A 15051-nucleotide genomic window follows, 5' to 3' on the forward strand; every position below is an offset into this window, starting at 1 on the left:
GATTTGGGGGACTTTGGAGAATTTTTGGGGACTTGTGGGGGGAATTTGGGAGAATTTGGGAGGTTTTGGGGTGGATTTTTTGGGATTTGGGGGTTTTTGGGGGGGATTTGGGGGGATTTTTTGGGGGATTTTGGGGGGATTTTTGAGGGGATTTGAGGGATTTTGGGGGATTTTGGGGGAGATTTGGGGGATTTGGGGGATTTGGGGGGGATTTGGGGGGATTTTGGGGGGATTTTGGGGAGATTTGGGGGATTTTTTAGGGAATTTTTGGGGATTGGGGGAAAATTTGGAGGGATTTGGGGGAATTTTGGGGGATTTTGGGGGATTTGAGGGATTTTTGGGGAGATTTGGGGGGTTTTGGGGGATTTGGGGGGATTTTGGGGAGAACTGGGGAATTTTTGGGGCATTTTGGGGGGATTTTTGGGGGGATTTTGGGGAGAACTGGGGAATTTTTGGGGCATTTTGGGGGGATTTTTGGGGGGATTTTGGGGGGATTTGGGGGATTTTTGGGGGATTTTTGGGGGGATTTTGGGGAGATTTGGGGGATTTTGGAGGACTTTTGGGGAGTTGTGGGGGGAATTTGGGAGAATTTGGGAGGTTTTAGGGTGGATTTTTTGGGATTTGGGGGGTTTTGGGGGATTTTTAGGGAGAATTCGGGGGGATTTGAGGATTTTTGAGGGATTTTTGGGGGGATTTTGGGGGATTTGGGGGATTTTTGGGGAGAATTGGGGGATTTTGGGGGAGTTTGGGGAGGGATTTGAGGGATTTTTGGGGGGGGTTTTGGGGAGATTTGGGGAAGATTTTGGGGGGATTGGGGGATTTTTGGGGGGCTTTGGGGGGGAACTGGAGGGAATTTGGGAGGTTTTGGGGTGGATTTTTTGGGATTGGGGGGATTTTTGAGTGATTTTGGGGAGATTTGGGGAAGATTTTGGGGGATTTTGGGGGGATTTGGGGGTGTTTTGGAGGGATTTGGGGAGAATTTGGGGGATTTTTTAGGGAATTTTGGGGGATTTGGAGAAAATTTGGGGGGGATTTTGGAGGAATTTTTGGGTAATTTTTGAGGGATTTTGGGGGGAATTTGGGGTGGATTTTTTGGGATTCACAGGAATTGGGGGAGAATTTGGGTGGGAATTTGGGGGAAGATTTGAGGGATTTTTGGGGGGATTTGGAGGGATTTTTGGTGGATTTTTGCTGGATTTTGGTGGAGTTTTGGGGGATTTTTGGATGGAGTGTGGGGGGATTCTGGGGTGGATTTTTGGGGGGATTGGGAGGGAATTTGGGGAGAATTTTTAGGGAGATTTGAGGGATTTTTGGAGGGGGATTTTTGGGAGATTTGGGGAGAATTTTTGGGGTGGATTTTTGGGGGATTTTGAGGAATTTTGTGGGATTTTGGGGGGATTTGGGGGATTTTTGGTGGATTTTTTGGGGAATTTTGGCGGAATTTTTGGGTGGATTTTTGGGAATTTTTGGGGTGGATTTTTTAGGGATTTTGGGGGAATTTTTGGTGGATTTGGGGGTGGATTTTTTTGGGATCAGGAGGGAATTTGAAGGGAATTTTGGGGGAGATTTGAAGGATTTTTGGGGGGATTTTTGAAGGATTTTTGAGGGGAATTTTGAGGATTTTTGCGGTGGATTTTTGAGGGATTTTTGCAGGATTTTTGGGGGAATTTGGGGAATGTTTGGGGTGGATTGTTGAGGAATTTTTGCGGGATTTTTGGGTGGATTTTTGAGGAATTTTTGAGATATTTTTGCGGGATTTTTGAGGGAATTTGGGGGAATTTTTGGGGTGGATTTTTGAGGAATTTTTGAGGGATTTTTGAGGGAATTTTGGGAATTTTTGGGGTGGATTTTTGTGGAATTTTGGTGGAATTTTGGGGAGATTTTTGGATGGATTTTGGTGTGGATTTTTTTGGGCTTGGGGGGATTTTTGAAGGATTTTTGGGGGGATTTTGGAGGCATTTTTGAGGGATTTTTGGGGGGATTTTTGGGGAATTTTTGGTGTGGATTTTTGGGGGATTTTTTGGGGATTTTTGGGGGAATTTTTGGGGTATTTTGGGGTATTTTTGGATGGATTTTGGGTGGATTTTTAGGGGATTTTTGTGGGATATTTGGGGAATTTTTGAGGGATTTTTGTGGGATTTTTGGGGGAATTTTGGGTGGATTTTTGAGGAATTTTTGGGGGATTTTTGGGGGATTTTTGGGGGAATTTTGGGAATGCTTGGGGTGGATTTTGGGGCTCATTCCCACTTTCCCAGGTGAACTCCCTGGACGACAACGGGGTGCTGGTGGGGAACTGGACGGGGGATTATTCCCAAGGGGAATTTGGGGGATTTTGGGGTGGATTTTTGGGACGATTTCGGGGGATTTTTGGGGAATTTGGGGGAATTTTTGGTGTGGATTTTTGGGGGATTTTGTGGGGATTTTTGGGTGGATTTGGGGGAATTTTTGGTGTGGATTTTTGGGGGATTTGGGGGGAATTTTGGAGGATTTTGGGGGTATTTTTGAGGGATTTTTGGGGGGATTTGGGGGGAATTTATGGGCGGATTTGGGGGAATTTTTGGTGTGGATTTTTGGGGGATTTTGGGGGAATTTTGGAGGATTTTTGGGGATATTTTTGAGGGATTTTTGGGAGGATTTGGTGAAATTTTTGGGTGGATTTGGGGGAATTTTTGGTGTGGATTTTTGGTGGATTTTGAAGAATTTTTGGTGTGGATTTCGGGGGATTTTGGGGGAGATTTTGAGGGATTTTGGGTGAGGATTTTTGGGGGGATTTGGGGGGAATTTTGGGGGATTTTTTGATGGATTTTGGGGGAATTTTTGGGTGGATTTGGGGGATTTTGGGGGAATTTTTGATGTGGATTTTTGAGGAATTTTTGTGGGATTTTTAGGATTTTTGCTGTGGATTTTTGAGGAATTTTTGCGGGATTTTTGGGGGGATTTTGGGGATGTTCGGGGTGGATTTTTTTGGGATCATTCCCGGTTTTCCAGCCCCTCATTCCCAGTTTTTCCCCCCCCCCCCCAGGTGAACTCCCTGGACGACAACGGGGTGCTGGTGGGGAACTGGACGGGGGATTATTCCCAGGGCACCAACCCCTCGGCCTGGGCCGGCTCCGTGGAGATCCTGAGGGGCTTCCGCGCCTCCGGGGCCCCCGTCAGATACGGCCAGTGCTGGGTCTTCGCCGGGGTCATGACCACGGGTCTGTACTGGTTTATACTGGGTTATACTGGGTTATACTGGTTTGGACTGGGTTGGAGTGGTTTGGAGTGGTTTGGACTGGTTTGTACTGGGAGGGACTGGGTTGGGGTCACTCCGGGGCCCCCGTCAGATACGGCCAGTGCTGGGGCTTGGCGGGGTCATGACCACGGGTATGGACTGGGTTATACTGGTTTATACTGGGAGGGACTGGGAGGGACTGGTTTGGGGTCTGGGGGTCACTGGGAGGGACTGGGAGGGACTGGGAGGGACTGGGAGGGACTGGGAGGGGATTGGGAGGGGATTGGGAGGGGACTGGGTTATACTGGGAGGGGACTGGGAGGGACTGGGAGGGACTGGGAGGGGATTGGGAGGGGATTGGGGGAGAGTGGGAGGGGATTGGGAGGGACTGGGAGGGGACTGGGAGGGACTGGGAGGGACTGGGAGGGGATTGGGAGGGACTGGGAGGGACTGGGAGGGGATTTGAGGGTCACTGATTTATACTGGGAGGGGACTGGGAGTTACTGGGAGTTACTGGGAGGGACTTGGAGGGGTCACTGGGGTTACTGGGAATTACTGGGAGTTACTGGTTTTGGGCCTGGGGATCACTGGGAGTTACTGGGAGGGACTGGGAGGGGTCACTGGGGTTACTGGGAGGGACTGGGAGGGACTGGGAGGGGATTTGGGGGTCACTGGTTTATACTGGGAGGGACTGGGTTGGAGTCTGGGGATCACTGGGAGTTACTGGGAGTTACTGGGAGTTACTGGGAGGGACTGGGAGGGGTCACTGTGGTCACTGGGGGTTACTGGGAGTTACTGGTTTGGGGTCTGGTTCATACTGGTCTATACTGGTCTATACTGGTCTATACTGGTGGGGCCTTAGGCAGGGACTGGGCTGAACTGGGAGAGGTCTGGGGCAACCCTCTACTGGCCCATACCAGTCCCTACTGGTTTATACTGGTCCATACTGGTCCTTACTGGTCCATACCGGTCCATACTGCTCTGTACTGGTTTATACTGGTCCGTACTGGTCCTTACTGGTTTATACTGGTCTGTACTGGTCCTTACTGGTTTATACTGGTCCGTACTGGTCCTTACTGGTCCATACCGGTCCCTACTGCTCTATACTGGTTTATACTGGTCCGTACTGGTCCTTACTGGTTTATACTGATTTATACTGGTCCGTACTGGTCCTTACTGGTTTATACTGGTCCTTACTGGTTTATACTGGTCCGTACTGGTTTATACTGGTCCGTACTGGTCCGTACTGGTTTATACTGGTCCGTACTGGTTTATACTGGTCCTTACTGGTCCATACTGGTCCGTACTGGTCTATACTGGTCCGTACTGGTTTATACTTGTCTGTACTGGTCCTTACTGGTTTATACTGGTCCTTACTGGTCTGTACTGCTCTATACTGGTCTATACTGGTCCTTACTGGTCCTTACTGGTCCATACCAGTCCTTACTGGTCCATACCAGTCCATACTGCTCTGTACTGGTTTATACTGGTCCGTACTGGTCCTTACTGGTCCATACCGGTCCATACTGCTCTATACTGGTTTATACTGGTTTATACTGGTCCATACTGGTCCATACCAGTCCATACTGCTCTGTACTGGTTTATTCTGGTCCGTACTGGTCCTTACTGGTTTATACTGGTCCTTACTGGTTTATACTGGTCCGTACTGGTTTATACTGCTCTATACTGGTTTATACTGGTTTATACTGGTCCGTACTGGTTTATACTGGTCCTTACTGGTCCATACTGGTCCGTACTGGTCTATACTGGTCCGTACTGGTTTATACTGGTCCGTACTGGTTTATACTGGTCCGTACTGGTCCGTACTGGTTTATACTGGTCCTTACTGGTTTATACTGGTCCGTACTGGTTTATACTGGTCCGTACTGGTCCGTACTGGTTTATACTGGTCCGTACTGGTTTATACTGGTCCGTACTGGTCCGTACTGGTTTATACTGGTCCGTACTGGTTTATACTGGTCCTTACTGGTCCATACTGGTCCGTACTGGTCTATACTGGTCCGTACTGGTTTATACTGGTCCTTACTGGTCCTTACTGGTTTATACTGGTTTATACTGGTCCGTACTGGTCCGTACTGGTCCTTACTGGTCCATACTGGTCCGTACTGGTCAGTGCTGCGCTGCCTGGGCCTCCCCACCCGCACGGTGACCAACTACAACTCCGCCCACGACACCGACGTGTCCCTCACCACCGACATCTACTTCGACGAGAACATGAAGCCCCTGGAGCGCCTCAACACCGACTCCGTCTGGTGCGCACTGGTTTATACTGGTTTATACTGGTTTGGACTGGTTTGGACTGGTTTGGGGCTGGGAGGGGGCGGGGAGGGGGGGAATGGGGGCTGGGAGGGACTGGGAGGGACTGGGAGGGACTGGGAGGGACTGGGAGGCTCCAGAACAGAGAAGGAACCCATGCTTTTCTTGCTACTGGTTTATACTGGTTTATACTGGTTTGGGACTGGGAGGGGGTGGGGAGGGATAAATCGGGACTGGGAGGCACTGGGAGGGACTGGGAGGCACTGGGAGGGACTGGGAGGGACTGGGAGGGACTGGGAGGCTCCAGAACAGAGAAGGAACCCATCCTTTTCTTGCTACTGGTTTATACTGGTTTGTACTGGTTTGGGACTGGGAGGGGACAGAGGGGGATAAATTGGGACTGGGAGTTACTGGGAGGGACTGGGAGGCTCCAGAGTGGAGGAGGAACCCATTCTTTTCTTGCTACTGGTTTATACTGGTTTATACTGGTTTGGGACTGGGAGGGGGCGGGGAGGGACAAATCGGGACTGGGAGTTACTGGGAGGGACTGGGAGGCACTGGGAGGGACTGGGAGGGACTGGGAGGCTCCAGAGTGGGGGAGGAACCCATCCTTTTCTTGCTCCTGGTTTATACTGGTTTATACTGGTTTATACTGGTTTGGGACTGGGAGGGGGCAGAGGGGGATAAATCGGGACTGGGAGTTATTGGGAAGGACTGGGAGGGACTGGGAGGCTCCAGAGTGGGGGAGGAACTCATCCTTTTCTTGCTACTGGTTTATACTGGTTTATACTGGTTTATACTGGTTTATACTGGTTTGGGACTGGGAGGGGGCAGAGGGGGATAAATTGGGACTGGGAGGGACTGGGAGGGACTGGGAGGCTCCAGAACAGAGAAGGAACCCATCCTTTTCTTGCTACTGGTTTATACTGGTTTATACTGGTTTATACTGGTTTATACTGGTCTGTACTGGTTTCCCGCAGGAACTTCCACGTGTGGAACGACTGCTGGATGAAGCGGCCGGACCTGCCCGACGGCTACGACGGGTGGCAGGTGGTGGACGCCACCCCCCAGGAGACCAGCAGCGGTACTGGTTTATACTGGTTTAGACTGGTTTTGACTGGTTTAGGCTGGTTTGGACTGGTTTATGCTGGTTTAGACTGGTTTATGCTGGGACGGGCTGGTTCTGACCGGTTTAGGGGGTTTTAGGGCGGGTTTATACTGGTTTGTACTGGGGGGAGCCTCCACGGGGGTGTGGTGGCCCCATACTGGTTTGTACTGGTTTAGACTGGTTTAGACTGGTTTAGACTGGTCCATACTGGTTTATACTGGTTTATACTGGGAGGAGGCTATGGGGAGCAACCAGTGGGCAGTGATGGCCTCATACTGGTCCTTACTGGTCCGTACTGGTCCATACTGGTTTATACTGGTCTATACTGGTTTATACTGGTCCATACTAGTGTCTACTGGTTTATACTGGTCTATACTGGTTTATACTGGTGTAGAGTGGTTTATACTGGTCCATAGTAGTCCGTATTGGTTTATACTGGTCCATACTGGTCCATACTGGTTTATACTGGTCCATACTGGTCCATACTGGTTTATACTGGTCCCAACTGGTCCATACTGGTCCATACTGGTTTATACTGGTCTATACTGGTTTAGACTGGTTTAGACTGGTGTATACTGGCCCATACTGGTCCATACTGGTCCATACTGGTCCATACTGGTCCATACTGGTTTATACTGGTCCATACTGGTCCATACTGGTCCCTACTGGTCCACACTGGTCCATACTGGTCCATACTGGTCTATACTGGCCCATACTGGTCCATACTGGTTTATACTGGCCCATACTCGTCCCTACTGGTTTATACTAGTCCATACTGGTCCATACTGGTCCCTACTGGTCCATACTGTTCCATAGTGGTCCATACTGGTGCATACTGGCCCATACTGGTCCATACTGGTCCCTACTGGTCCCTACTGGTCCATACTGTTCCATACTGGTCCCTACTGGTCCATACTGGTTTATACTGGCCCATAGTGGTCCCTACTGTTCCATACTGGTCCATACTGTTCCATACTGGTCCACACTGGCCCATACTGGTCCCTACTGTTCCATACTGGTCCATACTGTTCCATACTGGTCCATACTGGCCCATACTGGTCCACACTGGTCCATACTGTTCCATACTGGTTTATACTGGCCGCTACTGGTCTATAATGGTTTATACTGGTCTATACTGGTCCGTACTGGCCCGCACTGGTCCCTCCCGCTCCCCCCAGGCCTGTTCTGCTGCGGGCCGTGCTCGGTGACGGCGGTGAAGAACGGCGAGGTCTTCCTCAAGTACGACACGCCCTTCGTCTTCGCCGAGGTGGGCGGGGCTCCCCGGCGGGCGGTGGGCGTGGCCCGTCCCATGCAAATGCATGCTAATGAGGGGGCGTGGCGGCAGGTGAACAGCGACAAGGTGTACTGGCAGCGGCAGCCGGGCGGCGCCTTCGCCGTGGTGCACGTGGAGGAGGGGGCCATCGGGCGCCGCATCAGCACCTTGGGCGCCGGCTCCGGCCAGCGCCTCGACGTCACCCACCAGTACAAGCACCCCGAGGGTGAGCGCGGGGCCCGCCCCTGACCCCTTGACCCCTTGAGATGACCCCTGACCCCTTGACCCAACTGTTGATCTCTTGACCCAACCCTTGACCCAACTCTTGACGTCTTGACCCAACCGTTGACTCAACTCTTGACTCAACTCTTGACCCAACCATTGACTTCTTGCCCAGATGTTGACTCAACCCTTGACCCCTTGACCCCTTGACCCAACCCTTGACCCCTTGACCCCTTGACCCCTTGACCCCTTGACCCCTTGACCCCTTGACCCCTTGACCCCTTGATCCCTTGACCCCTTGACCCAACCATTGACCCCTTGACCCATTCATTGACTTCTTGACCCAACCCTTGACCCCTTGACCCAACCCTTGACCCCTTGACCCAACCCTTGACCCCTTGACCCAACCCTTGATCCCTTGACCCAACCCTTGATCTCTTGACCCCTTGACCCCTTGACCCAACCCTTGACTCCTTCACCCAACCCTTGATCCCTTGACCCAACCCTTGACCCCTTGACCCAACCATTGATTCCTTGACTCAACCCTTGATCTCTTGACCCAACCCTTGACCCCTTGACCCAACCATTGTTCCTTTCACCCAACCCTTGACCTCTTGACCCAACCCTTGACCTCTTGATCCCTTGACCCAACCGTTGACTCAACTCTTGACCCAACCCTTGACCCCTTGACCCAACCCTTGACCCCTTCACCCAACCCTTGACCTCTTCACCCAACCCTTGACCTCTTGACCCAACCCTTGACCTCTTGACCCAACCCTTGATCCCTTGACCCAACCCTTGACCCCTTGAGCCAACCCTTGACCCCTTGACCCAACCATTGATTTCTTGACCCAACCCTTGACCCCTTGACCCCTTGACCCAACCCTTGACCCCTTGACCCAACCCTTGACCCCTTGACCCAACCCTTGATCTCTTGACCCCTTGACCCAACCCTTGACCCCTTGACCCAACCCTTGACTCCTTGACCCAACCCTTGACTCCTTGACCCAACCCTTGACTCCTTGACCCAACCCTTGACCCCTTGACCCAACCCTTGATCTCTTGACCCCTTGACCCAACCATTGATCTCTTGATCCCTTGACCCCTTCACCCAACCCTTGATCCCTTGACCCAACCCTTGACCCCTTGACCACCCCCTTGACCCCTTGACCCCCCGGGCAGGCTCGGAGGAGGAGCGCAAGGCCGTCTCCACGGCGACGTCCCACGGCTCCCGCCCCCGCAACCGCGGCGTCCCCTCCTCGGGGGAGGTGACCCTGACGGTGGGGGCGGGGCCGGCGGTGGCGGGGGCGGAGCTTGAGCTCCGGGCGGTGCTGCGGAACCAGGGGGTGGAGCCTCGGACGATCAAGCTCCGCCTCTCGCTCTGCGCCGTCCGTTACACCGGAGTGGCGGGATCGCCCTTCCGGCAGGAGCAGCACCGGAGAACCCTCCCCCCGGGAGAGGGTCAGACTGGGAGCAACTGGGAGGGACTGGGAGGGACTGGGAGGGGGTTGGGAGGGACTGGGAGGGACTGGGAGGGACTGGGAGGGACTGGGATGGACTGGGAAGGGCTGGGATAGACTGGGAGCAATGGGAGTCACTGGGAGTCACTGGGAGTCACTGGGACGAACTGGGAGGCACTGGGAGGCACTGGGAGTCATTGGGATGCACTGGGAACTCTGGGAGCCACTGGGAGTCACTGGGAGGGACTGGGAGGGACTTGGAGGGACTGGTAGAGACTGGGAGGGACTGGGAGGGACTGGGAAGGACTGGGATGAACTGGGAGGGACTGGAGGGATTCTCAGAGTGCCGTGACCCCCCCAGAGGAGACGGTGACGATGACGGTGACGTTCGACGTGTACCGGCCCCATGTGGGCAACTGGGAGGGACTGGGAGGGACTGGGATGAACTGGGAGGGACTGGGGTGAACTGGGAGGGACTGGGATGGACTGGGAGGGACTGGGAGAGACTGGGAGGGACTGGGATGAACTGGGAGGGACTGGGAGGGTTCTCAGAGTGCCATGACCCCCCTGAGAGGAGACGGTGACGTTCAACGAGTACCGACCCCACGTGGGCAACTGGGAGGGACTGGGAGGGACTGGGAGTCACTGGGAGGGACTGGGATGAACTGGGAAGGTCCCCAGTGTCCCGGTGTGTCCCCCCAGAGGAGACGGTGACGATGACGGTGACGTTCGACGAGTACCGGCCCCATGTGGGCGACTGGGAGGGACTGGGAGGGACTGGGAGGGACTGGGAGGGACTGGGAGGGACTGGGAAGGACTGGGATGAACTGGGGGGGACTGGAGGGATTCTCAGAGTGCCGTGACCCCCCCAGAGGAGACGGTGACGATGACGGTGACGTTCGACGAGTACCGGCCCCACGTGGGCGACCAGGACGCCCTGAAGCTGACGGCGGCCGGGGCCGTGCAGGAGACGGGGCAGGTGGTGGCCAAGGAGCTGCGGGTCCGGCTGCACACCCCGGAGCTCACGCTGACGGTGGGGGAAACGCCACACCCGCCCCCAGAATCCCGGGAGAGCCCCAAATCCCGGGAGAGCCCCCCCCTAAAAATCCTGGGATAGCCCCCCCAAAAACCGGGATGAGCCCATTGGGTTTAACGGGTAGACCTGATGTCCTATTTGCCCCATTGACTTTAATGGGTAGACCTGATGTCCCATTTGCCACTGACTATAACGGGTAGACCTGATGTCTCATTTTTCCCCATTGACTTTAATGGGTAGACCTGATGTCTCATTTTTCCCCATTGACTTTAACGGGTAGACCTGATGTCTCATTTATCCCCATTGACTTTAACGGGTAGACCTGATGTCCTATTTGCCCCTATGACTTTAATGGGTAGACCTGATGTCTCATTTTTCCCCATTGACTTTAATGGGTAGACCTGATGTCCTATTTGCCCCTATGATTTTAATGGGTAGACCTGATGTCTCATTTATCCCCATTGACTCCAATGGGTAGACCTGATGTCCTATTTACCCCTATGACTTTAATGGGTAGACCTGATGTCCCATTTCTCATTGACTTTAATGGATAGACCTGATGTCCAGTTTGCTCCATTGACTCCAATGGGTAGACCTGATGTCCCATTTGCCCCATTGACTTTAATGGGTAGACCTGGTGTCTCATTTCCCTGATTGACTTTAACGGGTAGACCTGATGTCTACTTGCCCCATTGACTTTAACGGGTAGACCTGATGTCCCATTTCCCTCATTGACTTTAATGGGTAGACCTGATGTCCCATTTACCCCATTGACTTTGATGGGTAGACCTGATGTCCCGTTTGCCTCGTTGACTTTAATGGGTAGACCTGATGTCCCATCTGACCCCATTGACTTTAACGGGTAGACCTGATGCCCCGAATATTTTGGGGCTAAAAACCTTCGTTTTGGGGCTAAAAATTATCATTTTTATACCTAAAACACCCATTCTATGCCTAAAGAAGCCCACCCGTGGGCTAAAAGTTACCATTTTTGAGGTAAAAAATGATCGTTTCGGAGACAAGGCCAACAGTTTTTGGGCCAAGCCCCGTAATTTAGTGATTGAAAAAATCACCGTTTTGAGCCTAAAAATTGTCATTTTGGGGCAAAAATGACCATTTTGGGGCTAAAAACGACCAGTTTTAGGCTGAAAAGTATTATTTTAGTGCTAAAAATGGCCATTTAGGGGGCTAAACCCGCCCTTTTTGGGGGTTAAAAATGACCCTTTTGGGCCTAAAAAGTGATGGTTTTGGGGGTAAAAATGACAAGTTTTGAGGGTAAAAATGACAATTTTGGGGCTAAACTGGAGGGGTTTGGGTCCGCAGCTCCTGGCTCCGGCCGTGGTGGGCCAGGAGACCCCGATCCAGGTGGTTTTCCAGAACCCCCTTCCCGAGGCTCTGACCGGGACCACCCTGAGGATGGAGGGGGCGGGGATCGCCTGCCCCAAACCGGTGTCGCTGGGGTGAGCCACTGGGAGGGACTGGGAGGGACTGGGAAGGGATTGGGAGGGACTGGGAGGGGATTGGGAGAGACCGGGAGGGACTGGGAGGGGATTGGGGGGGACTGGGAGGGGATTGGGAGGGGATTGGGATGAACTGGGAGGGACTGGGAGGGACTGGGAGGGGACTGGGAGGGGATTGGGGGGGACTGGGAGAGACTGGGAGGGACTGGGGGGGACTGGGAGGGACTGGGAGGGACTGGGAGGGGATTGGGAGGGGATTGGGAGGGACTGGGAGAGACTGGGAGGGACTGGGGGGGACTGGGAGGGACTGGGAGGGACTGGGAGGGGATTGGGAGGGGATTGGGAGGGTGTTTGAGGGTTACTGGGTTATACTGGGAGGGACTGGGAGGGACTGGGAGGGGATTGGGAGGGGCTGGGAGGGACTGGGAGCACTGGGAGTCACTGGGATGGACTGGAAGGCACTAGAATAGACTGGGAGCACTGGGAGTGACTGGGATGAACTGGGATGGACTGGGAGTCACTGGGATGGACTGGAATGGACTGGGAGTCACTGGGATGAACTGGGAGTCACTGGGATGGACTGGGAGTCACTGGGATGGACTGGGATGGACTGGGAGTCACTGGGACAGACTGGGAGCACTGGGAGGGACTGGGATGGACTGGGAGTCACTGGGAGTCACTGGGAGTCACTGGGATGAACTGGGAGTCACTGGGAGTCACTGGGACGAACCCGAACGCACTGGGCGGGGTCAGTGGGCGTGGCCTGATTTTCTCTCCCCCCCCCTTTGGCTCCGCCCCCCTCAGGTCGGTGGGGGCGGGGCAGACGGTGCGGCTCAGCCAATCAGTGACGCCGCTGCGGGCCGGACGGCGCCGCCTGGTGGCGGCTCTGGAGAGCTCCGGGCTCGGGCCCCTCCACGGGAGCCTCCAGTTCGACGCCGCCCCCGCCCCGACTGGGAGCACTGGGAGCGCTGGGAGCGCTGGGAGCGGCCCCGCCCAGCCCCGCCGGGGCAGGAGGAGGGCGGGCAGGAGGAGCGGCAGCACCGGGGGGTGACTGGGAGGGGACTGGGAGGGGACTGGGGGGGAGTGGGAGGGGACTGGGAGGGGATTGGGGGGGACTGGGAGGGACTGGGAGGGACTGGGGGGGACTGGGAGGGACTGGGAGGGGACTGGGGGGGAGTGGGAGGGCACTGGGAGGGGATTGGGAGGGACTGGGAGGGACTGGGAGGGGATTGGGAGGGGATTGGGAGGGACTGGGAGGGCACTGGGAGGGACTGGAATGGACTGGGAGGGCAGTGGGATGAACTGGAAGGGACTGGGCAGGCACTGGGAGGGACTGGGAAGGCAGTGGAATGGACTGGGAGGGACTGGGAGGGCACTGGGACGAACTGGGAGGGGTTACTGGGAGCACTGGTCAGGCACTGGGATGGATTGGGAAGGACTGGGAGGGACTGGGACGGCACTGGGACACACTGGGAGGGGTTACTGGGAGCACTGGTCAGGCACTGGGATGAAATGGGAGGGATTGGGATGGACTGGGAGGGACTGGGAGGGCACTGGGACGAACTGGGAAGGGTTACTCGTAGCACTGGTCAGGCACTGGGATGGACTGGGAGGGCACTGGGATGAACTGGGAGGGCAGTTGGATGAACTGGGAGGCCACTGGGATGAACTGGGAGGGGTTACTGGGAGCACTGGTCAGGCACTGGGATGAAATGGGAGGGACTGGGATGGACTGGGAGGGCAGTGGGATGAACTGGGAAGGACTGGGAGGGCACTGGGACGGACTGGGAGGGACTGGGAGGGATCACTGGGAACAGTTCCCGCCATACTTGGAGCACTGGGACCAGTTTGTCCCGCACTGGGAGCACTGGGAGGGGGCACTGGGAGCACTGGGAGCGGCCCCGCCCCTCCCGGCCCCGCCCCAGTGACGTCATCGCGTCACATTTCCCTCCACCAATAAAATGATGATTGGAAGCGCCACCGTGTGACGTCACTGAGGGGGCGGGGCCTCGGGTCTGGCTCGAACTGGGAGGGACTGGGAGGGACTGGGAGGGGACTGGGAGGGACTGGGAGGGCAATGGGGCCATACTGGTTTGTACTGGGAGGGAACTGGGAAGACACTGGGGGGTAACTGGTTTGTACTGGGAGGCACTGGGAGGCTCTGGGGGGTAACTGGTTTGTACTGGGATGGAACTGGGAGGGCACTGGGAGGCTCTGAGGGGTAACTGGTTTGTACTGGAAGGGAACTGGGAGGCTCTGGGGGGTAACTGGTTTGTACTGGGAGGGAACTGGGAGGTCACTGGACCATACTGGTTTGTACTGGGATGGAACTGGGAGGCTCTGGGGGGTAACTGGTTTGTACTGGGAGGGAACTGAGAGGCTCTGGGGGGTAACTGGTTTGTACTGGGAGGGCTCTGGGACATACTGGTTTGTACTGGGAGGCACTGGGAGGCTCTGGGCCATACTGGTTTGTACTGGGAAAGACTGGGAAGACACTGGGGGGTAACTGGTTTGTACTGGGAGGGAACTGGGAGGCTCTGAGGGGTAACTGGTTTGTACTGGGAGGGAACTGGGAAGACACTGGGGCCATACTGGTTTGTACTGGGAGGGAACTGGGAGGCTCTGGGCCATACTGGTTTGTACTGGGAGGGACTGGGAGGTTCTGGGACATACTGGTTTGTACTGGGAAAGACTGGGAAGACACTGGGGGGTAACTGGTTTGTACTGGGAGGCACTGGGAGGCTCTGGGGGGTAACTGGTTTGTACTGGGAGGGAACTGGGAGGCACTGGGAGGGTAATGGGGCCATACTGGTTTGTACTGGGAAAGACTGGGAAGACACTGGGGGGTAACTGGTTTGTACTGGGATGGAACTGGGAGGTCACTGGGAGGCTCTGGGCCATACTGGTTTGTACTGGGAGGGAACTGGGAGGCTCTGGGGGGTAACTGGTTTGTACTGGGAGGCACTGGGAGGGCAATGGGGCCATACTGGTTTGTACTGGG

The 15051-nt window shown here is 54.9% G+C and overlaps 1 protein-coding gene across 1 annotated transcript in view; it reads left to right on the top strand.

The window, feature by feature from the left end:
- The window catches only part of TGM1 (transglutaminase 1), a 28729-nt gene extending 15628 nt beyond the window's left edge, over positions 1 to 13101 (top strand). Inside the window, exons 6-14 of the mRNA XM_051796314.1 lie at positions 3023 to 3197; positions 5349 to 5487; positions 6472 to 6575; positions 7778 to 7866; positions 7945 to 8098; positions 9277 to 9555; positions 10427 to 10587; positions 11914 to 12050; positions 12855 to 13101. Of these exons, the coding sequence (XP_051652274.1) occupies positions 3023 to 3197; positions 5349 to 5487; positions 6472 to 6575; positions 7778 to 7866; positions 7945 to 8098; positions 9277 to 9555; positions 10427 to 10587; positions 11914 to 12050; positions 12855 to 13101 (1485 nt within the window). The remainder of the gene's footprint in view (positions 1 to 3022; positions 3198 to 5348; positions 5488 to 6471; positions 6576 to 7777; positions 7867 to 7944; positions 8099 to 9276; positions 9556 to 10426; positions 10588 to 11913; positions 12051 to 12854) is intronic.
- The last annotated feature ends 1950 nt before the right edge of the window (positions 13102 to 15051 follow it).

This window comes from Manacus candei, unplaced genomic scaffold, assembly GCF_025592945.1.
Source record: "Manacus candei isolate 608988 ecotype Guabito, Panama unplaced genomic scaffold, ASM2559294v1 h1tg000045l, whole genome shotgun sequence".
NCBI classification, from domain to species: Eukaryota; Metazoa; Chordata; class Aves; order Passeriformes; family Pipridae; genus Manacus; species Manacus candei.